The 26584-nt window shown below is 39.0% G+C and overlaps 1 protein-coding gene across 1 annotated transcript; it reads right to left on the reverse strand.

Annotated features, from left to right (window-relative positions):
- Positions 1-379: 379 nt before the first annotated feature.
- HACD4 (3-hydroxyacyl-CoA dehydratase 4) lies at positions 380-26437 on the reverse strand. Its single transcript, XM_056117276.1, has 7 exons — positions 26358-26437; positions 23913-24016; positions 21260-21387; positions 13800-13912; positions 7449-7555; positions 3215-3340; positions 380-1618 (listed from the first exon to the last, which is right to left on the reverse strand). The coding sequence occupies exons 1-7, from the start codon at positions 26393-26395 to the stop codon at positions 1536-1538; spliced, it is 699 nt and encodes a 232-aa protein (XP_055973251.1). The 5' UTR covers positions 26396-26437; the 3' UTR covers positions 380-1535.
- Between the last annotated feature and the right edge of the window lie 147 nt (positions 26438-26584).

Here is a 26584-nt window from a genome sequence, read left to right on the forward strand (position 1 = left end):
AAATGAAAGTTATTTAATAATGAAGTTTTTATTTTAAATAATAGCCTGATAAAGTATCATTTCTCTCATTCTCTCTCTTCATTTTCATGATTCTAGATGTGTATTGTAGCAGCATACCTAACCATCTGATTGGGATTCTGTTCTCTCTGCACGCCAAAGCTTTGTAAAATATGTAACAACAAAATAAAATGTAGTTTTAGCAAAGATAATTTTATATTTGTAAAATTCCTGAACAAACAAACAAAACATTGTCCTCCCATTGTTCATCGATTTGCTCGAGCTGGCCCAGTAACATCTCCATTTTAAGACGTGTTGCTACTGTGTTTGGCATATTGAATACATCACAGGTAGCTTGCCAGGCTTTGCCGTGCAGGCGAGATACTCTTGATAGCTTCCTGGGCTCTCCGAGAGGGGCGGAGGAATCGAACCTGGCTCAGCCGGGCTGGCTGTGCACAAGGCAAATGCCCTATCACTGTGCTATCGCTCCAGCCCTTGTAAAATTCCAAACATAATAAATTTAGAAAGGTTTATTTTAATATCTTCTTAATGAAAATATACACCCATTTTTAATACTATATTTCTATTACCTGGTTCTTATGGTACAAAATATTTATATCTTCAGTTTACTGGACAAGATTCTACAATTCTTTCTAGAAAGGTGAGTGGCATTCTAATGATACAGAAATAACCCTATTAGTCAATTATTCACTTATATTTAAGATCTTCAAAGATAGAAGCATTTTTCAATTCTATAAATGATGACATATATGACAGACTAATTAGCTGTAATAATTTAGTAATAAATAATCTGAACCTTTCTGGTTCTCATTTTAATTTTCTTGCCTTATTAAAGTGATTTGCTACATTTTTATTCTTTTTTGTCTTCTGTAGGTTATGATATGGTCTGATTTCTTGTGTAATATGGAACTCATTTGTATTTTTACCAAAGGTCTTTTCTGTAATATCAGGTTCTTCCCCAGGATATTAAAGAGACTGGTGTAATACTGACCACAGCTCTTTTAGAGTTTGGGGAAAATGTTTCATGATCTAAATGTCTAATGTTTATGATGGGTGTTAGTTCAGAGGAAAGTGACAACATCTATCTAAAAATGTCATTCTAGACAACTGTGGCACTTATTTCTGCTCTTAGAGATCTGCTGCTATTTAGGAACTCAGGAGTGAAAAAAATAAATGTAATTGAAATTAACCTTGGGCTTCTCATTTTAATTGCATCTACTCGAGTTAAACTCCTACTTCTTATTAACCTGACAGGAAAATAATCAGGCTTCATACCTAATACATTTCACTTGTATAAAATCTACAGCTTTGATGAAGCAGAAGTTACAGGGCATATGTTTTACAAATACAACGTGTGAGAAACAGTCTGCTATAGTATGTCAAGAGTTTTGGAAAGAAGTGCAATTATTTCATGTCGAGTTTGTGTTGAATGCCTGGTATTTTTCCATCAGAGCTTCTTGCTTTCATTACTGCAGCTGAATTCACAAGCCTGTCTTCTTCTGTCGTATTGGAACTGTTCACATTTTCTTCTTTTTAATGGGAAAGATTCTGAGGATGTCTCTTCTTTCTGAGTAAAGATGACTGTAGGTAAAATACATACCTAACATGGAGGAAGGAATGAGAAAAGTAACTGAGGTTAGTTAACCATTTCTCTCGAAAGAACCATTTCAATTTTCAGTTGCAAATTGCAGTCAGTGCTGCCTGGATTCCTGGGACAAGACAAGGGAGCCCAAAGCAGTGAAGCTTAACTTTGCTATCCTACCATTCATTTGCAAGAAATTATCTTTTGCATTCTTTAGTATAGCCTTCTCTATTCCTTCTCATAGTTCACTTTCTTCATCTCTTTATATCAGCAGTTCTTGCATATCTACAGGGGTCACTTTTTAGAGGTCATCAATATCTTGGGAATTTGTGAAGGTTGGAGCTGCAGAAACTAAAGTTTAATAATGGAAGTTCCTCCCACCCCACTACCCATAATTCCCTGGCTGGGAGGGACTGGTGTCACCAAATAAAGTTAATTGATCAAATCTTCTCACCCTGCTTTTGTTTCATACAGTTTTTGGATCTTTAACATCATTGTCTGCCTCAGAAAATTCCTGTCCATCAGACAAAACGGGGAAAAATGTAAATGAGAAAAATAGAAAAACCTAAGCCTGTTTACTTTTCTTACTTTTATTATTTAATTACTTTGGGAACTACATTTGTCTGCTCTCAGGGTTTCCTTCTGGCTTTGTGCTCAGGGATCATTCCTAGCTAGACTTGAGGGATCATATGTGATGGCAGAGACTGCGTCAACCACATGCAAGGCAAGCATCTTGCAGTACTATCTCTTGGGCCCCCAACCTATTTATTTTCAGCAGAATATTGTTTGTAGATACCTAAGTCTATTGTTATAACCTTCACACTTTTGCAGAGCTGGAGAGATAACTTGGTGGGCTGGAGGGCATATTTTATAAGCAGGAGGCGCAGGGTTTGTGCCCCAATACCTGATGTAATCCCTGAGCTCCACCAGGGACTCACTTTGGATTTGTGCCCACAACCCAAAACCAAATAACCAATGACAAAGCCCAGCTTCTGTATTTCAGGGAGCAAATATGGCTCAGAGGGATGGGCACATGCTTTACCATAGGAGCTCCAGGTTTAATCCTTGGTAGCACGTGGTGTCCCAGCACTAACACATTTGTCCTCCTTCCCCACTCTCATTCCCCACCCCACCCCCCAAAAAAGTCTGTTTCTTACATAAAGCAAGTACCTTTTCAATATTGCAAACCACATGTCCAAAGAGGAGAGAGAGAGAAGAAAAGTGCCTTCTATAGAGGCAGGCAGGGGGTGGGGGTGATGGGAGGGAACTTGGGGACACTAGTGCTGGGATATGTACACTGGTGGAGGGATGGGTGTTGGAATACTGTATGACTGAAATCTAGTCATGAACAGCTTTATAAGGGTCTATCAGTGATTCAATAAAAGTGACATAAGGAGGAAGGACGGGAGGAAGGGAGGACAGGAGGAAGGGAGGGAAGAAGGGAGGGAAGAAGGATGGATGGACCAGGTCTAAGTACTAACAGGAGCTAGTTCATTGTGTTCTGTTTTCACTTCCCTCTACCCTGTTACAGACCTTTCTGTCAAGGCGGATAGCAGCAGAGACTGAAAAGTACGGAAGTTGGCAAAATCTAAGCAAAACAGAAAAGCCACTCACCTATAAAGAGCATCATGAGATATATTTTCAGCACGTAAGGAAAATAAATGGATACGTCAAAGGGCAGTTTAGTGGAGTAAGTGCCAAATGATTCAAAATAAGGCAGCGACTGATAGATGGCAAATGCTGTTTAAAGAAAAAACAAAGACTTATGAAGGCTTTTCTCCTGGATTTGTTAGAGGGATATGCATGTATGTCTGCAAAGTTGAAGGATAATTTCAGTTTGATAATAACACTTCGGTTACGATTGTTGAATCCTTTAGCTAAAGCAATGGTTCAACATAGGAACCTTCTGAATAATGAAATTGGCAGAATCTTTACAGCATTGTGACTTGTTGGGTTTCTGTTCATTGTAATTCTTATTATAAGAGAAATACCACAGAGCAAGTATGTACAGTGTTTCTTGTAATGAAATACATCTGTCTCCATAACCACAACTAGGAGTGACAAATGAATTTAGAAAGGACTGCATCTACTTTCCTCTTGCATCTCACAACACACATTATCAAAGTGGAGATTCTGAAATGTTTCACAAAAAAGAAACTAGTTTTACCTGATATTTTCTCAGCCTTACCACCTAGGAGTCACTGCTGCAACCTTCTGCCCCAACCCCAGCAGTATTTAACAACAATTCTGAGAAGCTCTGTGACAAGTACAGACCTAAATTATTTTCAAGGGAAGTGCCTGGTGTCAGACAAAAAGAGATGAATGTTCCAAGAAATTATACCCCATGTACAGATTTTTAATATCGTTTTGCAGGATGAAAGGATAATGTGTTATAGTTATGTAAGATACTATCTTTAGGGGGAGCTGAGTGAAGGGTACATATGAACTATGTATTTTTAAAGAATCTTATGAATCTGGTTAACAAGTCTCATAATGGAGACGTTACTGGGCCTGCTCGAGCAAATCAATGAATCTGGTGGGAAGGAGGGGGATGAGGGGTGGGAGGGATGCTGGGACCCATGGTGGTGGAGGATGGGCGCTGGTGGAGGGATGGGTACTCGATCATTGTATAACTGAAACCCAAGCACAAAAATTTGTAAGACTATAACTGTACCTCATGGTGTTTCAATAATAAAAAAAATTTTAAAAATTTTAAAAAATCTTATGAATTCAAAATTACTTCAAAATAAAATTGGATATATTTTAAGACAAAGAAAAATATCAGGCACCCACAGTTGTTCGAACTAGCCAGAGTGTCAACAGAGGTTCCACAAAAAACATTGGAATATCCCCTCTAAGATTTCCATAAGCTGCACCAAAATCTCAAATTCAGTCAATATCAATAGTTGAGTTGGTTATTTTTATAAACTTGTTTTTTGTCTCACACTAAAAAGATGAGAAACTATAATTATAAAAAGATATTCTGGTGAACCAAAAGTCAAGATTTTTCCTAACTACATATCTTTTATACTTTGAGACATCTGAAATTTATAGAAACATATAATAAAATTATAATCATCTATAGTAAGTTCATTTCCCAGAATGCATTTATTAGTGACATTTTGTCATTTATGCTTCTGGCACTATATTTCCCTGCATATACTTTATTTTTAATTGCAAGAATAAGTTTGTAAATCTTATTTTAATAAGGGTGTATGACTGCCAGATAGAACATGACTTGGCTAGGGACCAAGTACAATTAGGATGCTTGCCTTACATGTGACTGACCCAGGTTCAATTCCCAGCATCCCATATGGTTCCCTGGGTACCACCAGGAGTAATTCCTTAGTACAGAGCCATGACTAATCAAAAAAACATTTAAAAAGAAAAGAAACATAACTTGGGTAAACAGGAGATGGTTTGGAATTATGGAATATTTGGGGTCAGAGTGATAGTACAATGGGTAGAACTCTTGCCTTGCACATGGCTGACCTGGGTTTATCCCTAGCATCCAACAAAGTCCCCAAAGCTCTACTGAGTGACTTTTGAGCACAGAGCCAGGAGTAAACCCTGAATACTTAGCTGAGTATGGCTCCAAAATTTTTTAAATTATGGAATATTTAAATGGGAAATTTTTCTGTGCATTTATTTACTCCTTGTTTTTATTAAAAATCATTCGTGTCTTACCCTTTATGCAATCTTTATAATATTTTTCACATATCATAGTAAAAGAATGTTTTCAATAAATGTTTAAATGAGTAAAGGATTTCATTTGCAAAGTACAAGGGAGTCTGGATTTTAAAAAATAATTTTAAGTGTAGGATACATCCCTTGCATGCAGTTGATCTGGGTTCAATTCCTGATACCCTATATGGTCCCTGAAGCCCTACCAGGAGTGATTCCTGAGTGCAGGACCAAGAGTAAGTCCCAAGTACCACCAGGTGTAGCCAAAAAGATAAAATTGTTTCAAGATTATTATTATTATTGTTTGTTGTTTTCAGAGCTGGGGATTTAACCTAGGAACAATCCAGCACTTCAGGTATGCAAGGCATGGAAGACATGGGTCTACTCCTGAACCACATCCCTAACCACAATATTATTTTCTAGATTCTTGTCATAACATACTTCAAATTTTAATCATTCTTAGGGGACATAGAGATACTACAACAGGAAGGGCACTTGCCTTCCATGCGGCTGACTTGGGTTCAGTCCTTGGCACCGCATATGGTTCCCCAAGCCCTGCCAGGAGTGATCTCTGAGCACAGAACCAGGAGTAAGCCCTGAGCACTGCCAATTGTGGCAACAAAACAAAAATTAAGAATTCTTCCTTTTGAGAGAGAGAGAACAAAAGGGAATACCCTGCCACAGAGGCAGGGTGGGATGGGGGGGTGGGGGTGGGAGGGATACTGGGACCCGTGGTGATGGAAAATGGGCACTGGTGGAGGGATGGGTATTTGATCATTGTACAATTGAAACCCAAGCACAAAAATTTGTAAATCTACAATTGTACCTCATGGTGTTTCACTAACAAAAATTTTTTTTAAAAAATGTAAATGATGGAGAATGGGCACTGGTGGAGGGATGGGTACTGGATCATTGTATAACTGAAACCCAAGCACAAAAATTTGTAAGTCTATAACTGTACCTCATGGTGTTTCACTAATAAAAATTTTTTTAAAAATTCTTCCTTTTGAAAAACAGAACCAATTTTAAAATTCTGTGAGTTATGGTTTATTCTAATATAAGCTTTTATTCTCTGGCCATCAGTAAATAGAAGATGTGACTATTTACTATCAACTATATAATTATCGCCAACATTACCATCATTTTATATTAAATTTGTTTCCATATGTTTTACTTTAGATATCTTAACATGCTTTCATAATTTCTTTGTACCTTTTAAAAACTTACATCATGTGTATTTCAGAAAATTTCCCTGCCTGGATGTTAAATCCATTATAGAAAGTAGCACATATTTGTCAAATATCTTCAAACTTTTTGTAATTTTCATGATAATTTCAAGTTTTAGGCTTACATTTAGACCAATTATCCTTTTTCATATTGTGCTCCATAATTCACCCATTGTTTATTGAGCATATATATTGGGCTCTCAAGGGGAAGGAAGGAAGCAATGAAACAAGAATTTTGTGGACTGGAATAGCAGCTCAAAGGGCTGAAGCCTGGGTTCTATTGCCAGCACCACATGGTCCTTCAAACATCACCAGGAGTGGCCAAAAAAATTTTTTAAATTTTATTTAAAAAAATAACCCTGCATCCTCACAGAATCTATAGATTAGTCAAGATACAAAAATAAAACAGCCCCACCCCCCAAAAAATCATAAACTAGTTTAACAATTGAGACAGGTATTGTAAAAAAAATCCATGATGATGCTGTTAGGGGAAAATAACTCGAATGAAGGTCAGGGACTGCTTCCCTGAGAACCTGATGATTCATCTAAAGGTACTTAGCTCCAGAGTGTGTTCAGGGGAGGGAAGCGGGGGTGGTGGCGATGATGGTAAGTGAGAAGCATAGTTCATATCCAGCAAAGTGAACAGGATTTATGCATTATAAATAATCACTGTCTCGCTCACATTTTGAGTGAGTAATCAGACTTGGAAAGGCTAAATGATTTACCCAAAAACACATGATCAAATTAAGGGCCTATACTCAGATGTCCTCATTTCTGATGCGTTGCTTCTGTGCATTAAGGGAAATAAGCCAGGAAACATACATTAAGCCAGCTAAGCAGTTGCAAAAATAGTAACTTAATCATCAAAAATTTAGTGAATCACTATGACTAGATTGCTTGTCAGTAAGCAATAATACTGCAAGTCACTCTTTTCTTACCTTCAGCAAGAACACACAAAGGATAAATTGGCATCCAAAGTGTTTGACTGAGCCATGTTAAGACAGCATAGGAAATACCCAGGATTGCTAACATGCTGTGCGTGTACCTGGAAAGAGACAAGAAGCTCATAAGCATCCTTTCTGCTGCTGCTGTCTGGGAAATAACAGAAGAAAATGCCTTATTACATAATTAAATACACAGAGAAAACTGGCAACTGTAGGGGTAGGAACATAATTCAATGGTAGAGCACTTGCCTTGCATGTGTGAGGACCTGGGTTCAATCCCTGGCACCACAAAAAAACGGAAAAGAAAGATATTTTAAATTCAAAGGTGTGCAAATACCACACTTTGCTTCCTATGATTTAAGTTGGAGGAAAAAAAGGGTTTTTTTTGTTGTTGTTTTATTGGGGGTTTTTTTGGACTGGGCATATAAGTCAGGCTTCTCGTGGACTATATTGTGGCTAACTGTGGAAGTTAAAAGAGGAAAAATATTAACTCTTAGCACCAGAAAATTGTGGTACAAGTTTCCTTATTAGGACTTCAATTCCACTTAGAAGCCAAGCAATGAGCACTTAATTTTTTATTGCAGTGATCATTTAATTATTTTAATACAGTAAATATATGTGATCTAATTTTTTTAAATAAAAGGAAAACTCCCACGTCCTTATTTGCATCCCTCTGCTTATGTAGTTATACCATATGTGATCACTTCAAGGACTAATGTCTGGGGCTCTCAAGATGGCTCAGAAGACGGTACACATGCTTTGTGGAATAAAACCTATTGTTGCATGGTCCCCAAACACAGCCAGGTCAAAAAAAGGAAAAACTGGCCTCAGGATCTTATCTTGGATACAGTAGGCAGTTTGAAATCTGCCTTCTTGATGTTATAGATGAAACAGTATGCATCTCTATTTTTCTGAACAAACATTGCTTCTCTCTTGTAAGCATACACCAGAGTTATCTAGAAAACTTGAAAAAGCACTAGCTGTGAAATGCTAGCCCCCCAAATGTCTGCTTCAGTGGTTCTGATACAGTAAATATATGTGATAATTTGAGTACAAACAAGTTTTGCTGATGTTAATGCCACTGGTCCAAGGATCTTGAGAACTAATGGAATAGGCCATACATAGATACATACATACATACATACATACTACAAAACAAAATACCATCCCTGGTGATACAAATGAAGAAAAATAAAACCTTTCTTTCTAACATTCCATACCCAATTAGATTCCTTAAAGGCAATGATGAATCCCAATTTTCTATATATTCTATCAGAAAGGTTTTTGCATTTGCTTTTCTGTGTATAATTCTATATGCCAATTTACCAGCAGTGAAAGCCCTTGATAAACATGACAATTTTGTCTTTACAAAATCTAAATGAAAAAAATGGTCTATCTTGTGTTTTCTTTCTCTTATTATAAGCATCTTCTTATAGCATTAAAAGCACTTTGGATGAAGTCTATGTATCCGCATTTTGCTGTCATGTCTAAGATTCCATCACCAAATTCAGCATCACAAAGATTTATCCCTATGCCGTTTTGAGTTTTCTAGTTTTTAGCTCTTATATTTAGGTTTCTGACAGTTTTGGGTATGTTTCATTGGTTTGAAGGAGAGGTTCAGCCTCTGCACATGAAGAACAAATTATTCCAGTATCGTTTGATGAAAAGATTATTTTCCCCCATTAAGTAATCTTGGGATCTTTATCAAAAATTAACCATAAGGGCCAGAGCGAATGTACAATCAGTAGGGTGTTTCCCCTACATACAGATGATCCAGGTTCAAATCTGGCACCCCATATGGTCCCCTGAGCACTGCCAAAAGTGATTCCTGAGTACAGATCTATGAGTAAGCTCTGAGCACCTCTAGGTGAGCCCCCCCTCCCCACCCCTAAAAAAATACATAAATGTGAGGAAGTTTGTCTGAACTGTCAATTCTGTTTTACCATAAAATCCTTATGTCAATATTATTCTCTGATTAGTATTGCTTTGTAGTAAGTTTTGAAATTGGGAAGTGTGACTCTCCCAACCACGTCCTTTTTTTCCCCTCCCCCCCAAATTCTTTTGGTGACTTTGAGTTTTTTTGATTTTCCACAAGTTTTAGGGTCAGCTTGATTTTTTCAAAGAAGTCAGCAGAGTTTCTGATAGGGGTTGCATTGTGTCTGTAGATCATTTCAGAAAGTGTTGCCATCTTAACAATATTGTCTTCAATCCATATATCTGATATCTTTTCTTTAGATTCTTTCCTTAAACAGTGTTTATAGTCTGGAAAACTTTTGTTAAATTTATTCCTTAATTAAAAAAAAATTGCATGTCCTTCTCTCCCTAAAGAAGCATAACTTGACACTCGCCATAACCATGCCACCAAACAGCCACCAGGCTGTTTCACTTGTGGTGCCCCGGAGGAGGGCGGGTGAGACCCCTCCACACCCCAAGGGACCCAGCCCCAGCAGCCGACAACCCCAGAACCCAGCCATCGCTGCTCACAGCCACTCTCCACACAATCAGACTGAGCATCACCCATGAGTGAATCTATTCTTGGACCGTGCAACCACATTTGTGGCCACACGATACTTCAAACCACACACCCTACCCGTACTCCAAGATTATGGCACCAAATTTGATACTGTTCACAGTAGGAGGCAACCAATCTTAGAGGGGAAAATAAACATTTTTTTTTACAGATACATATATAAAAAACACACCAGGCTCAACCTTTAACAACATGTTAGTATCTCTTATAGAAGGGCTTAATGGTCCCTGAGTGAAATACAACAATCTTCACACTCTTTCCTCTAAGGATATTTTTTGTAGCATTTTCAATGGTTTTTCATAATAAACAGTACAAAATATATTATTTCGGTTCTGCTTTGGGGCAGGGATTGGGGTCTGGGGTGGAAACATCCAGAATAAAGTGGTGGGAAGGTGTAATGATGGTGGGATTGGTGTTTGAATATTAGTAAAGGTAAAAGTAAAGGCCCTCCCGTTGATAATCGATTTGCTCGAGCGGGCCCAGTAACATCTCCATTGGAGACTTTGTTGTTACTGTGTTTGGCATATCGAATACATCACAGGGAGCTTGCCAGGCTCTGCCATGTGGGCAAGATACTCTCGGTAGCTTGCCGGGCTCTCCGAGAGAGGCGGAGGAATCGAACTCGGGTCGGCCATGTTGGCTGCATGCAAGGCAAACGCCCTAAATGTAATCAAATATTATGAACTACTTTATAAAATAGAAATTTTTTTAAATTTTTATTTCTGGTCTACACCTGGCAGTGCTCAGGTCTTAATTCTGGTTCTGTGCTCAAGGATCACTCCTGGTGGGATCCTTGAGCAACCCACCTTCACCACATGGTGAAGGACTAGAACTTGGACTAACTATGTCAAAGCAAGTCCTTCCTTCAATGTATTAAGGAAGGTCCCATATTTTTTTTGGGGGGATAATACATTATATTTAATTCTCTTATTAATTTTTGAATGAATCATTTAAGTATATAAATTTACAAGTTGATTTTGTATGCTAAGATTATATTTCATAAACAGTCAAACTTGTTTATCAGTTATTTTTTAGTGGATTCTTTATATTTTTATACATAAGATGATGTTATGTGCCAACATAATTTTAAGGCTTTCTTGCTGACATTGATGCCTTTTATCTAATAGTCTTACCTATCTGCCATAACTAGAACTCCCAACTCAGTATTAAATTTAACAGAAGCAGCAAGAATGGGCACATCTGTCTTATTATCAAATGATTTGTTTTTAATAGATGTGTTTATCAGGTGAAGAAAACTTCCCAGTCCTTGATTTTTTTTAAAGTTCATTCTAGAGTAAATCAGAAAGAAAAATGTACTTCCCACCTTACAGGGGGAAACAAATGAGTTTCAAGAAATGTAGTTGCTCGGGAATTTCATTACCAAGTTAGAAGACATGAAAACATATGAGCATACAAAAGCTGTATAAAGATGCTTATGGCGTGCTTCTCAGGACCCCAAAGCAGAATTAACCTATTGTCTGGCCTATGGAATATTACTCAGACATAAAAAGGTATGAAATACTAGTACATGTGAAAATATGAATGAACCTTAAAAATATGCTAAATGAAAGAAGCCAGAGGGCAGAGTGATAGTACAGCAGGTAGTGTGGCTGCCTTGTATACAGCCAACCTAGATTTGATCCCTGTGGTCTCCCAACCACCTTCAGGAGTAATTCCCAAGTGCAAAGCCAGGGTAACACCTAAGTATTGCCAGATATGGTCCCCTCCAGAATAATTATAAGTAAATAAATAAAGCAGTCACAAAAAGCCACAGATTATATGATTCCATTTATATTAAATATCCAAAATAGGGAAATCCATGCAGAAACTATGTTCATGTTTGCTGGAGGCTATAATTATGTAGTGGGTATAGGAAAAAAATGCTAATTACTTGGGTTTCTTATGAGGGTGATAAAAGTGGTCTTAATTGGTTGCATATATCTTTGGCCTTAAATACACTAAAACACGATGCTATATTTTTAAAGGGCTAGTTTTTAGGTGTGTGAATTATATCTCAATACTTTTAGTTTAAAAGGAGATTAAGGACCAGAGAGTACAGTGGGTAAAGCACTGACCTTGCATGTAGCCAACCTGGGTTCTGTCCCTGGAACTATATGTGGTCGCCCTGAGCACTTTCCGAAAGTGATCTATGAGTGCTGAGTGAGGAGTAAGCCCTGAGCACAGCCAGGTATGATCCCCCAAAACCAATAAAGCAAATAAATAAAAAGAGATTAATTGATTTTCATAGATGCTAAAGCAAGTAAATAACTGAGCCAAGTAAATTCTGAGATCTACTTCTGTGTCCAAAAGTCTTTCTGATACCACAACACCACTCTTAATGCAACAACTTTGTTTTTTATTGGGTCTGCTAAGCTCATTTAAGACAGAATCAACACTCAAAACAATCGGCAGAAATCCGCAGTCCCAGATGAGGCTCCAGTGTCTTGTGGACAGAAATTATGGGCTACTGAAGAAGGGAGAATTGGTTTACTAAGTAACACATACAAAGAATTAGTTATTTAATTTTGTTTTGGAGGAGTTCCAGCGCTGGGCCACACTCAGCAGTGCTCAGGGCTTACTCCTGGCTTTGTTCACAAGGATCAGAACTGGTGGTGCTCCAGGTGCCATATGCAATGCTGGGGATAGCACCAGGGTTGACAGTGTGCCAGGCAAATGCCTTACCCCATCCTTACATAATCTCTTGTCCAATTACAGCATTTTCACTCAACATGATATTTCTAATTTACCCTACAGCTCAATTTATTTTTTAGAAATATTTCAACTCAGCTGGAGCGATAGCACAGCGGGTAGGGCGTTCGCCTTACAAGCGGCCAACATGGCCGACCCGAGTTCGATTCCTCCGCCCCTCTCGGAGAGCCGGCAAGCTACCGAGAGTATTCGATATGCCAGACACAGTAACAACAAAGTCTCCAATGGAGACGTTACTGGGCCCGCTCGAGCAAATCGACGATCAACAGGAGGGCCTTTACCTTTACCAACTCAGCTAGATTATTGACAATATAAAAATTACATAACCTCACTTAGCATACCAGAGTCTTTGCCTACCTAGCTGTATCCAACTTTTTCGGATGGGAGGACCCATTCTCATGTGTGAAAGCTGGAGAAATAGCCATGAGTCAGCCCCCACATGAAACACCAAATCCAAGGGGCTAGTTCACACCACAGTTGGTAGATATCAGCCCAGATTCATCTTACTGCAAAGATTTGGAATTAGAAACTGAAAACAATCTAGATAGAATGAGGGTTCTTAACCTGAGACCCTACAATTTTCAGGGAGTTGACCAAGGAATTTAAGTCATTTGAGCTTAATGGAATTGGAATTTATTTTTTTAAAAGTCTGCATATTGAGCTGCATTTTCCCCTGAAAGAGATGAAATTGTCTTTATAAAATATTCTAGCATTCACAGAAACAAACTTTGTAAATTCAGACTCTGATATACTAAAAGTATCGCTTTGCTTATTAAAATAACATGTATGAGTGATTGCAAGGAATGCCTTTCATTAACAAACAGCTGTGAGGTTTATTCCAAATTGGTGTGATGCCAAGTCTTCTGCTGGAAACCTGAATGCACTGATTTGCTCTTGTAATACCACGATAGGTTTTCATTATCTTTGATATGCCCATTATGGAAAGCACTAAAAATACATTTCCATATCAAGATTGTATTTGAAAAAAGGTTATGTTTTTCTCTCTTATTCAGAGTAACCAAATGTAAGCAGCTATTACTAGTACTATTGCTTTCACTGTTGAAAGCAATTTGGCTTTGTTTTAAGAGATTATTTTGCTTCCTTACCTAACCATATCCAATAGATTCCAAAAGATGAATAAAACACACACCACATATTTCTCTTGGACTTCCTCTTGACTGGTGATCACCACAAAGAGGATGATTATTCTCTCTGTGAGCTAACAAAAAAATAAAAATCAAGAATTAGGATCATCTGTTAAGCATTGAGGTAATTTTCTAATTTTAAAAACCAGAGTTCCTCTGAAAAGTATGCTTTAAATGGATATATGCATACTAAACTGTTTACACTATCTCTGAGGGAGCAGAGTTATAGGTGAATTTCATTTCCTCCCTTTTTGTTTTACTGATTCTCCAAATTGTGTATGATGAATGAAAAGATAAGATGCCTTATCTGAATCAGGATTATTTCCCTTCTTGTGATATATGCACACATATCTTACTCTGGCAAGCTTTTGTGGAGTGTCCACTATGTATTAGATGCTACCACTACCTATATGTAATGATAATATGGGCCTTGTTCTAAAGGGTAGCAATGGAGAATGTGGAGCAGAAATTGTAACATAGTGTAAATAATGCTCACAGAAAGTGATATGTATGGACGCACAAGGAGGGAGATATCTGCTAAGGGGAAAAGATTCAGAGAGATTTATGAAGACAGACAACATACCAGTTGGGCTTTCAAAAATAGGTAGGGGGCCAGAGCAAGTACAGCAGGTAGGGTGCCTGCCTGGCACATAGCCAACCCAGGTTCAATCCCCAACACTCCCTATAGTACCCTGAGCCTGTCAAGAGTGGTCCCTGAGCACAGAGTTAAGAGTAATCCTTGAGCATGGCCCAAATACTTTTTTTTTTAAAAGTCTGGATAGACATTTGTTAGGCTGACTGGAAAAACAGACTAAGGGCAGCCTCAGTAAAGAAGTGGAGATGTGAAAATGCGGGTGCACTGGCAAAGAAAAGTAAACCCTGGGTGGAGAGTTGAGTTGGGTGCATAGAAAAGATTAATAGGAGTGAAACTGAAAATGTACTTGGAGCTGGGTTGCAAAGGATTTTAAATGTCATACCAATAAATTCCAATTTCATTCATAGGGAGGCCATAACAGCTTTTGTTGGGGAAGGGGCGGTGAGTTGGGGACTTAGTGAAGGAGTAATATCATCCTAACCCTCATAAGCTACTAGAAAATAAAAAAAATCAGCATATTCACTTTTCCCAAGCCAGCAAACACAAATCATTAAGAACCCATACACTATAATGAGCTCCAATTATTGCCTCCTTCCAAAATAACTTCTCTTTCCCCAATCAAAAATTTAATTGCATAATAAAAATTATATTTTATTATTATTCCCAATACGTGCTTTATTTTACATGCATCTAAAGGAACACTTTACACTCAGGAATCAAGAATTTTGAGTGAGCATATTAATGATCAAGAAAAGCAAGGACTTATATATATCTTTTAAAACTTATTAAAAAAAAGTGGATCAAGGAGGAAAGACTGGGACAATTTATGACTTAGAATCAGAGCTATAGTTCCTAGAAAGTCACCATATGCAGAGAAATACAAGATTTGCCAACAATGGGGCACATGATCAGAAATTCACATATATAAGCTATCTGAGGATGTTTATGATTAGAGCAGTGAGTCAAGAGGACTCTTGTTTGGCTAAGGGAATTAGATATGATTCAAATCTTAGTCAATTTATGGAAACAATCCATGTAGCTATTTTTCTTTATTCAGCATTTCTTTACAATGCACTAGTTTCTTGATTTAATTTAATTATATAAGAATTTATGTATCTGAAATTATAATTACTGAATGATCTAAGCTTGTTGTCATAACACCTGGCAGACTTTAGATATAAGATCTTGACAGCAACCAAGTAAGTAGGAATCACCTAATCTTACATTTGATCGGTGCCTGATAATTAGGAATATCTTAATTTTTGATAAAAATCTCAGGAAGTTGAACAGTAATGCACAAACCTTGTATTCATGAGACCTGTGTTTCATGGTACCGCAAAAAAAAATAATCTCAGGAAATAAAGCACACATGAGTGTGTACACACACTTTAAATTATATTGTTAACTACTGGAAGAAAAAAACAAGTACTGCTTGCTCAGATTGATCAATAAGGACCCTTCTGGATATTAGCCCAACACTACCTTTTTTCAGGAATTTGGAAGCCAGCAAAGTTAAGTGACTTGCCCAAATTAAAACCAGATCTGTGTGTGTGTGTGTGTGTGTGTGTGTTTTCTCCTGGTTCTCCGAGTTGTTAAAGCTGTTCATATCAATCTACCTCTTAATTGGTGAGTACAGAGGAGAAAAATTGCCTTAAAGAGAAGTTAGGACTATACAGTAAAACTATTGTATTGAAAAGTTTCACTTAACAGTCTGTGTGTGTTAGTCATGGAATTCTAATTGCATACATATAAATCAGCAATCAACATTCTTCCCCACCCCATCACAACACCCATACATACATGTGGGTGTGTGAGAACTCCCATCCTCAGTCAGTCTACTTCTTAAAAAAAAAATCATGCACTATTTATTTAACTCTAACCTAAGCATCTTCAATGGCAACACAATGGGAAAATTTTAGTAGATATATTCCTCTCTCTCTCTTTCTCTCTCTCTCTCTGTTTCTCTGTGCGGGTGTGTGTGTGTGTGTGTGTATGTGTGTGTGTGTGTGTGTGTGTGTGTGTTCCTGAGAATTGAACCCAGGGTCTTATACATGCAAAGCAAGTGTCCTGTGTTTCATCCTTGGTTGACAGATTCTTACCTTGCTAAAAAAATAACCAACTTCCTAATATTCACTATTTCATTTGCTCTCTATAGCAACCCAAAGAAGGGCTATAATTTTTATATAACTTTTACAAAGACACTGCATTTTACAGGGTGAAAGTGACTTGTCTCAGGTCTGGAACTGTAATCTACACAATCCAAATCTCTTCTGATTTTTTTTCACTTGTCTTATTTTGGGGGATACCCTACTGCATAGTATCCAGATTCTAGTTTATTTTTTTAAGCCTTCATTTAAAAGTTATACCAAGTGTGACCCCTAAAACCAAACCAAACAAACAAAAGCTTAAAACAATGGCCTCCTTGATTTTCTTAATCAACATCAAATATTTAAGATTTGACTTTTTTAATCTGCCACTTTTAATTTAACCAGCAATTTGGAGGTGTCCACTTGGAAGAACTAGTACTTTGATGAAATTTACTTTAAAAAGCCTAATTTTCTAATTCAACATCTCTTTGAAAACCAAGGTAATCAAATGCAGGTCAAATTGGTTTGGTTTTGTCCTTCCTTGCTTCCTTCCTTCCTTCCTTCCTTCCTTCCTTCCTTCCTTCCTTCCTTCCTTCCTGTTTTTGGTTTTTTGGGTCACATTCAGTGGTGCTCAGGACTTATCCCTGGCTTTGTGCCCAGGGATCACTCCTAGTGGGGTAGGGGCCTGGGGACTTTATGGGATGTTGGAGATCTAGCCCTGGTCAGCAGCAAGCAAGCGTCCTACCTGCTGCACTATTGCTTAGACCCCTGCAAGTCCATTTGGAGTAAGGGGTTAGAAAGGAGAAATCTTAGTTTTTAACCTATATTTTTAATACAGTAATTATAAGCTTCTTTGGGATCCTTTTTACTTTTATAAATTTAAAATATGAAAGGTATACTATATTCCTTACAAAATTTTAATTGGTATGTATGCCTACTTGTACTTACAAAATGTATTTAGCAAACAAATGGGTGTCTATAAGCAACTATTATAGCTTTGTGATTTCCCCTAATGTGTGTATGTGTGTGTTTTAATATATAAAAATTTCTTTCTTGGACTCTTGGGTAGTTTCCAGATTTTGTCTTTTATGAATAGTGCTGCAATAAACATAGGAGTTCAATTGTTCCTTGCAATGATCAAGAATAGATGACTGGATAAAGAAGCTATGGTACATATACACAATGCTACTTGGGTTTAAGAAAAGATGAAATCATGCAATGTGGATGGATCTGGAGAGTATCATGCTCGTGAAGTTAGGAGAGGGACAGATACAAAATGATCTCTCTCATATTCGGGATATAAAGAAACAGTAGGAGAAATACAAACGCTCAAAGGCAAAAGAAACTGTGAAGGGGTGGGATGAGGATGAACACTGGGACAATGGTGGAGAAAGTGGACACTCTGGTGGAGGGCATGGTGCTGGCATGTTTTATACATGACACCCTACCATTTACAGTTTTGTTTAAACTACCATTTAAAGCTCTTTAAAAAATTATGTGCTCTTTAATTGTGATAGACTTATTGTCAGTGAATTTTACCTTTCCCCTTTTATTATTAGACATTATTTCAAAAATTCCTAATAGTTTTTCCCTATCAAAACAGATGCATGCATAAAACATTTTAACTGTGCAGAATGGGGACTGAGGAGTTAGACCAAGTATAGAGCTTATGTCTAGTATTATATGTCTAGTATTATGTGAGACCCAAAGTTCAATCCCCAGCACATCATGAACCTCCAAGCATCACCAACCATGGCTCTGTGGCCAGCATCACCTGCCAGGAAAGCACTACACAGCTGGTCTAAAAACCCAACTGTCCACCCTACCCCACTTCTCTGGATTTGGGTGCTGAACTGCACAGGAAAAACAAAACAGAAAACATATACCCTTCCTCTGCACACCACTAACACCATTTGATACACATGATCCTACTCACTCAACTAGCTAATAGTTCCAATTTCTTTTAGGAATAACTTATCATGGAAGACCAATTCCCTAAAAGAGAAAATGGTGGTGAATTAGAAATCTCACAAAAACAACATGCAAAAAACATCACAAATGAGTAAGCCTGGTTTTCAGGCCACTGCAGACAATTTAGGCCTTGATTTTTTAGGACACCGGATGCAGTTTGCTGTAAGTATCATGTAAGTCACTCAGTCACATTCTCAACTACACTTACTTCATTTGAAAATGGGGAAACAGGAAACCAAGTATTGTTACACAACCTGAGACGGGCTTTTGGTTATTTTAAAACAGAGTCATCCCATAATGAAGAGTTCTTATTGTCTGTGAAACTAATAAGAGGAGGAAGATGAAAATGAAACTTTGGACACTGTATTTGAGACTTTTTTTCCCCAAAACCATTCATTTCTATGAAAGCATAGCAGAGACAATGGATAATTAAAAGAACCAAGAACTAGAAGGTAGACAATGTCTCAGAGATAAAGAGGAAGGCATAAGATATAATGAGACCAGACATAATATTATTAAACAGCCCAGGATAGGAATGGTGTCGTGTTCCTTTCTGTGGCACCCCTTGACTTATTTTCTCAGCCGAAAATAAACACTTAAAAAACTGAGCAGGGTAAAATCGGGCTACACCTGGGTTCTTTAGGGTTATTTTTGGCTCTGTGCTCAGAGTGCCCCCTGGCAGTGTGGGGATGGGCCTCATTGCAAGGCAAGCACCTTACCCCCCTCTAGCCGCACTTAATGACTTGGAGCCCTGTTAACTATTAGCTTTACATCCTTCCATTTGAATTAAAAGTTTCAATGTATATTTGTCATTTTTTGTAGTTATCAAACCAAGATATAGTTTATCATAATATGTTTCTAGAGCAGAGGTTCCCAAACTTATTTGCCCTACCACCACTCCTTTTAGAAAAAAAAAAAAAGACTCAGCTCTCCCCTGGAAATGTACCTTCTTTAAGTAAACCCACAGAAAGCACTTTGGTAAAGACTGCACTGGAATTTTAATTAATAATGATTTCTGAAGTTTCTGTTAAACTTTTGTTTGGTGGGAGGTGAGTTGGCCATCCCCTATGGTACTCAGAGGTTAACCCTTGGCTCTCTGTTCAGCAATGACCTCTCAACAGTGCTTAGGAGATCATACACAGTGCTGGGAACCAGAGTCAGATCTGTGCAAGAAAAGCCTCTTGCCTGCTAAACTATCTTTCTGCCTCCATTCTGAAATTTTTGGAACTCCAAAAAACAGATCTCTAAATTATACAGTAATTTCTTTTAGGAGGTAAAAATGTCATAATTCTAGAAGTATAAAATAATGTACATATCTTTTAGATATATTCAAAATGTTCCATTTTTTCTCTCCCACAAATTTACCTGGACTGTTTCTCACATGTATTTTCTACCTTGGTATTAATTAATTAATTAATTATTTTTTGCGTTTTGGGTGACACCCAGTGATGCTCGGGGCTTGCTCCTGGCTTTGCACTTAGGAATTACTCCTGGCAGTGTTTGGGGGACCACATGGGTTGCCGGGGATTGAATTCCGGTTGGCTGCATGGAAGGCAAATGTCCTACTGACTGCACTATCACTCCAGTTCCCCTTGGTAATAATTAAATGACTTAATTTTGAAATATGATGTTTTGAAAAATTAATATCAGCCAATTTATCCTTAAAAAGTAAACATGTCAATAAAACCATGATTTTTAGTTTATTATTAACTCAAATTCATACACTCAGTAAGAGGTTAGAATTGGATTTCAATTCATTTCTAGATCTCCGCGTCTATGATGAGACATTATAGTAGATAAATACATGGATCTCTCCTTTCCATCTGTATTTAGCATCAGGAAAATGAATGAGAAATGGGTGGGGAGTATCCTACTGTTTGGAGAGAAACAAAGGAAACTTTTGGCTTTCCCTTTGCCAGGGACCCTATGGTCAGGTTTCCTTCAGCTCATGCACAGCACTGCACTTGTGATTACTCAGGATGCCCTGGGTGCTTCCTAAATCAGTAAATCATCTGCTGGCCCCTTCATCTCTGGAATGCCAGCCAGCAGAACTCTTAGGATCTCCCTTGCAGGCAGCATAAGGATGTCAATTTGCAGCCTTGCACTTTGCCAGGCAAGCAGCAGGAGCTTTAACCCCATAAGCCATCCTCCAGGCCCCTGATAGTCTATGCTGAGTATTATGGATGGTTTCTTTCCCCGAAACAGGCCAGTGATGGCAAGTGACACAGTAACCAGTGATAGAGAAGGAGTCAGACATCAAACCACATGGGGTAGAGTTGGGGTGAGGGTGGAGTTGTGGGGTGGAGTTGGGGTGGGGGTTGGGGGTAGATATCGTACAGTAGATAAGGCACTTCCTTGCACTCAGTTGACCCTATTTTGATCCTTAGTGCCAGGATATGATGACCTGAGTATTTCTAGGAGTGATACCTGAGCCCAGAGCCCTGAGTAAAGCATGATGAGGCCCAAACCCAGCAAAAATAAATAAATAAATAAAAATCCACAGCTAACCAGCTTCATAGGGGTAGCATTGTGAAAGTGGACAAAGGCTGTGAAATCTTGTCCCCAGGGAAGCTACCTGCTGTATCCTACACAGACCCATATAGATCAGTGTCTTGAAGTTCTGTGCCTTGCTTTTATGGAATTCTCTTCACTGATGTGGATTACACACTGGCTGCTTAGCTTCCACAAATTCAAGATATAAAAAAGATATGAAACAGATTTTATAGTAATGATAATAACAACAACAATAATATATGATTAAAACCTACCTGTAGGAATCTAGGAAAAAGATGGTTTGACTCAATGCCGACAAATATGTGCAGCAACTCCAGGACAGAAATGGATTGGCAAAGACGCATCACAAGTCCAATGGCATAAAAAGTGTCAACCACTGAATCTGTTTCCAGTGAATTAAAAATACAGATAATGTTAGTAAAAACTAGATCACAATCCAAATCTGTACATCACTTTGGAGAAAGAGTGAGATATTTTCTTCTTTTTCATTGTATCTGTAAGACATTTACTAACAGACTTCTAAAAGTATGAGAAATACAATGAAAATAAATACAACACTTCATATTGTGGTACATTTTAATTGCTTCTCTCCAGAAAGAATTAAAATCTTGAAGACTTCCAAGTTATAGACAAAGTTATGGCTTTAGCTTTAGAGTACTCCCCAAAGATTATATTATAAAGCAATTTCCATATAAAAGGCACCAGTTAGAATCTAGACAGTGTAAAGAGCATCTAGGTTGGAGCTGAGCTTATTTTAAAAGCTGTCAGGCCTGCAACTCTTCCACTGACAGGAAAACAACAATATGAGAACAATAAGCTCCCATGGTTGTATAGAAAAGACATTAATGATAACATAAGATCAAATAACAAGTTGAACCTTGTTATATTCTATACAAATGTACATTTGATTAGTACTTTGTGATTTTTGTTCGTTTTTTAACACTAGAATTTGGGACTCTGATGGAGACTATTTTATAGTTTGCAGTGCAGAGAGGTGAAAGTGGAAAGAAAAGAAATGTTTCTCCAACTAGGATAAATTTTTTTCAGTTTGAATTTTTAAATGAGAGCCAGAGAGAAAGTACAGGAGATAAGGTGCTTGCCTTGCGTGTGGCAAACCCATTTGATCCTTCACATCACACGTGGTACCTGGGCACTGCCAGGGGTAACTCCTGCTCACAGAGCCAGGACTAACCTCATGGCCACTGCAGGGTGCGGTTTAAAAATAACGAAAAGAAAATAAGTAATTTTTAATGAACTCATACCATGCTAAGAACATTTCTGGGCAGCCCTCAAGTTAACAGAGCACATGCATTGTAGGCTTTAGTCTCTAGGTTTGATCCCCTACACTGCCTGGACTCCAACACCAAAATAAACATTTTCCACAGGAAGACTTGGCTACTAGAGATCACAATAATAATCTATAAATTATAGATAATAATCTATAAAAATAATAATCTATAATTTATAATCTATAAAGCACAAAACTTAAGGCTTCTCTGAAGCTCCATGAGATGGATGCTATGATCAGCACTCCCATTTTACAGGCAATTTGTGATATCTGAGGTATATCGTGCTCTTGCCCACAGCCTTGAACAGAGCATTATTCAAGCATAAAATTCTGTGAAGAAGGTATGGCAGGTATTCAGGTAATTAGATTAGATTGCTGTTGAGCTGCTTAATTTACACATTAACTCAAAACCCCACATTTAGTTGTTTTCAGTCTGCCTTCCATATGAACAAATTATGTTCCTTTTATATTAGCAATTATAATTATATGACAGGATAATAATTAAGAAATGAGTCCACTGCTACAAACAATTTTCCTGCTGGAAAAGCTCAAGAACATGTTCGTTGCATGTAACTGGTGCTGTAAATGGCCTGTAATATACCCACCAAGTTACAGCTAACTTTCAAAGCCTACAAGTGAAGATTGTTTTCTAAAAAACATCAAGGCAATTTTCTTATAACCTATTTTCTCTGCTAGGAGAAGCCCAACATTCTGTTGGAATTCAAGCCTTAGGTCATGTTGCTGGAGACTCTTAATAAATCAGGAACTTTTCTGTACATTTTCAGTAATAAAAGGCAGCATACAATTGTCTGCAGTACATTCTCTATATGAGTAGATTCATTTCTTTATGATACAGAAGTCTGAATTGATGAGCACAGCATGACTTCCCCCCAGCTATCTTCTTCATGTTTGTTTTTAGCTGAAACCAGCACTTACTCAAATTGTCAAGTCACCCCACAGTAGTAAACTGTGATGACACTGATCCACGAGAGATGGAGCATGAATATGATTTTGACAGTCATTTAGTGATTCACTTTTTTAAAAAACTGAAATGCTGTTTGAAATATTTACTTTTTAGGAAACTGGAGGAAGCTTATGACAAACTATCAATGCCAACTCTGGTATACGTGATGAGTCATCTACAAAGCATGGCATTTTCTTAGAGACAGATGACTTTTTCAGGAAACCAAATAGCAGTATAGTGAATATTATGGGAGATATTCACTTATTAATCGTCTCCAGTTACCTTAAACTTGAAGAATAAACACATGGGAAGAATTTGGCTAATCTAATGTCACAGTGAAATTCTCAGACTTCCTCAAAGCACACCAAATCTGCTAAGGTTTGATCCAGACCCCAAAAAAAGGAATGCAATAGCACCGCCTCAATGCCACGGTCTGTTTGTCAGGCAAACTGTCCACTCAGGAGGAGGCCAAATTCCTTTCCCTCCTTCCCCCTCCTCCACTTGGCTTTTGCAATAAGCAAGAAATCTTGTTACTGAAAAATATGATTAACTTTTAGAGCGTAGGATATTAGATGAGGTTCACAGAAGTTTTAAAAGTTAATTTAGCATGACCAGGTGAGAAAAAGGATTAAAAGTTAAAAATTTGAAGTTTTACCTATTCCAAATGAAAAGAATCTGACTGTCATATTCGTAAATATCCATGAGTGGCCACAGAACTGGATTAAGTAGTAAATGAAAAGATAGGCATCCTTCCTATACCTACAAATACAGGAAAATAATCATGAATACTTTCAAAATAATCCCTTCAGTATTATACACAAGCCCTTTAACCTATGCATCACCCAGGCAGGTAAGAAAAAAATTATTCCATACAACAGTCTTCTATTTCATTACTCCCCAACACCCACCAGGTTATTCTTTTGTAAGGGGAAGACACTGAGCCACATTTGGCAGCTCTCAGGGATTTCTCCATATGGTTCTTAGTAGTTTGAGGAACCATATGGAGTGGGTGCAAGGGATCTAACCGGGTTTGCTGCATGCAATGAAAAAGCCCTATTCACTGTACTATCCCTCTGATGCCCCAGCAGATTTTGAAAGGGCACATTGCATATACAAGCTGCTAACGTGGAAATAATCAAAGTATATGTTCTACCCACTGTACTATCTCTCTGGGCACCAGCAGACTTTGAAGGGCATATTGCATATGCAATCTGTTAATGTGGAAATCAGCAAAGCATATGTTTATAGTTCTATTTCAAAATCCACTTTGTTGAATTAAAAGTGATTTCTTTTCATTTTGACAAAGTTCTAACCTTGCTATTCACCAAGACTGAAAGTAACCTTTGCAAACTGCTTTGAATATTTGGAGGATGGAAGGAGAGACCATGGTGTGGGCCACATGTGCGCCAGTTGCTCAGGTTGCTAAGAGTAGCCCTTGAGAGGTAACTGATTTAGTTACAGAGGGAAACAGTGAAGGGATCATTCCAAACGGTAGTTCATTCAGTAATCAGAGTGGGGGAGGGGAGACATTGGGCCACATCAAGTAGTGCTCAACGGGCACTACTACTGGTTCTGTGCTCAGGAGTGACTGTGCTGGGACTATATGCAATGTCAGAGGTCTGAATCAGAGGTATGCAAAGGTATACACTTTAATCCTTGTATGATCTCTCTCCCCGCCAGTAATTGGGCTTTTGAATGCATGATGTGAGGGGTCAACATATTACCCCTAGGTCAGAGAGACATAACACAGAGGGTAGAGCATTTGCCTTGCAGCTGACCTGGGTTCAATCCCTGACATCCCACATGGTCCCCTGAGCCCTGGCAGGAGTTATTCCCTGAACTCAGATCCAGGAGTAAGCCCTGAGCACCGATAGGTGTGTCCTCAAACCCAAATACATATAACCACTACCTCTTACCATATTTGGCAAAGAGAGATCATTTCCTTCACCAAACACATGAAGAAAGCTGAAGCCAGAAACTGGTTACATTTTTATTTTATTTTATTTGCCTTTTGGGGTCACACCCAGCGATGCTCAAGGGTCACTCCTGGCTCTACACTCAGGAACCACACTCCCGGCGGTGCTTGGGGGACCACACAGGACGCTGGGGATGGAACCCAGGTCGGCGGCATGCAAGGCAAACGCCCTACCCGCTGTGCTATCGCTCTGGCCCCAGAAACTGGTTACATTTTTAATGGATCACTAAGAGTGGTGGAGAGAAAGCACAGGTGTTAAATACAGTCGTGTAGATGATACCACTTTTATCCCTGACCCTGAATTCCCCAGGCATCCCTGGGTGCAGCCATACAAGACCTCGCAGTAAAGAGGGGTGTGTCTCTGGAGGCTCCCAGCACCTAAGAGTGTCCCAGCAACCTTGGGCTCTCTTATGCAGAATCACCAGCCAAGTTAGTGGGAAAGTTGGGGGAGGGCCCCAAGCCTCCTGAGCAAAAGTCGGGAGGCCTCCAAAAAGGGGGCGTAGGAGGAGGAGGACAACTAAGGGAAAAATAAGAGAAGACTGACGGCTACCCATTTGGAGGGAGCTTAAAAGAGCATCACTTGCAGCATTCCCCCGGGGTTCATAAGGGTTATGCACGTGGCTTTGCCCCAAAAGACCTAGCTTTCTCCCCACTGGAGATGTGAAACCTCTGAGCAACAAGTTGCCAAGCAGATACTGTGCCGTTGGAGGAGGCCAGGAGGAGGAATTACTGCATGAAAGCGGCGTCAGTGTCCCTGGGCGTGGTGGTGGCTTGCTAAACTCACACTCGGGCCTGGATGTATCACTGCAGCTTCCCTGACACTTTTCCCAGAATCTGCAAGTGCGATGGGTGTTTCCACACCCGAGCTTCCTAAAAGTCGCTCTGCAACCAGAGGGGGTCAAGGGAAAAGGACAGGAGGAAGGGAAGAGGGCATCCAAACGGCAGGGGTGGGGCCCACGCAACCCGTCCGTCCCACTTGCTCCTCCGTAAAGGGCAAACTAACCGAGGCTTGTTCCTAGAATTGCAGAGAATAGACTGGCTGCAGGGGCGTGCCCGGGTAGCCCCCGCCCCTCGTCGCGCGCCCCCTCCCCGTGCCTCCTGGGCTGCCCTACCGTCCAGCCCTACCTGGGCTGCTGCCAGGCGGTCAGTGACACGAGCCCCATGGGCGGCCGCGGCGAGGCCCTCCAGCGCCGTCCGGAAAGGAGCAGCCGCGGGGCAGAACGGGAGGGGCAGCCCAGCTGCGGGCGCGCGGAAGGGCGGGGCCAGTCCACAGTCAGCAATTTGGGGGGTGGAAGGGGTGAGGAGGGAGAGAGGGAGGGAGGGAAGGGGGAAGTTGGACCACACTCGGCGGT

Source organism: Sorex fumeus, unplaced genomic scaffold (assembly GCF_029834395.1).
Source record: "Sorex fumeus unplaced genomic scaffold, SorFum_2.1 ptg000034l, whole genome shotgun sequence".
NCBI classification, from domain to species: Eukaryota; Metazoa; Chordata; class Mammalia; order Eulipotyphla; family Soricidae; genus Sorex; species Sorex fumeus.

Coding starts and splice junctions, on each gene's coding strand:
- HACD4 (XM_056117276.1), bottom strand. CDS start 26,395: ATGGGGCTCGTGTCACTGACCGCCTGGCAGCAGCCCAG. Junction 13,913..21,259: donor TTTTTCCTAGATTCCTACAG/GTAGGTTTTAAT, acceptor TTTTTTTGTTAG/CTCACAGAGAGAATAATCAT. Junction 1,619..3,214: donor TCTCATGATGCTCTTTATAG/GTGAGTGGCTTT, acceptor CCTCCATGTTAG/GTATGTATTTTACCTACAGT.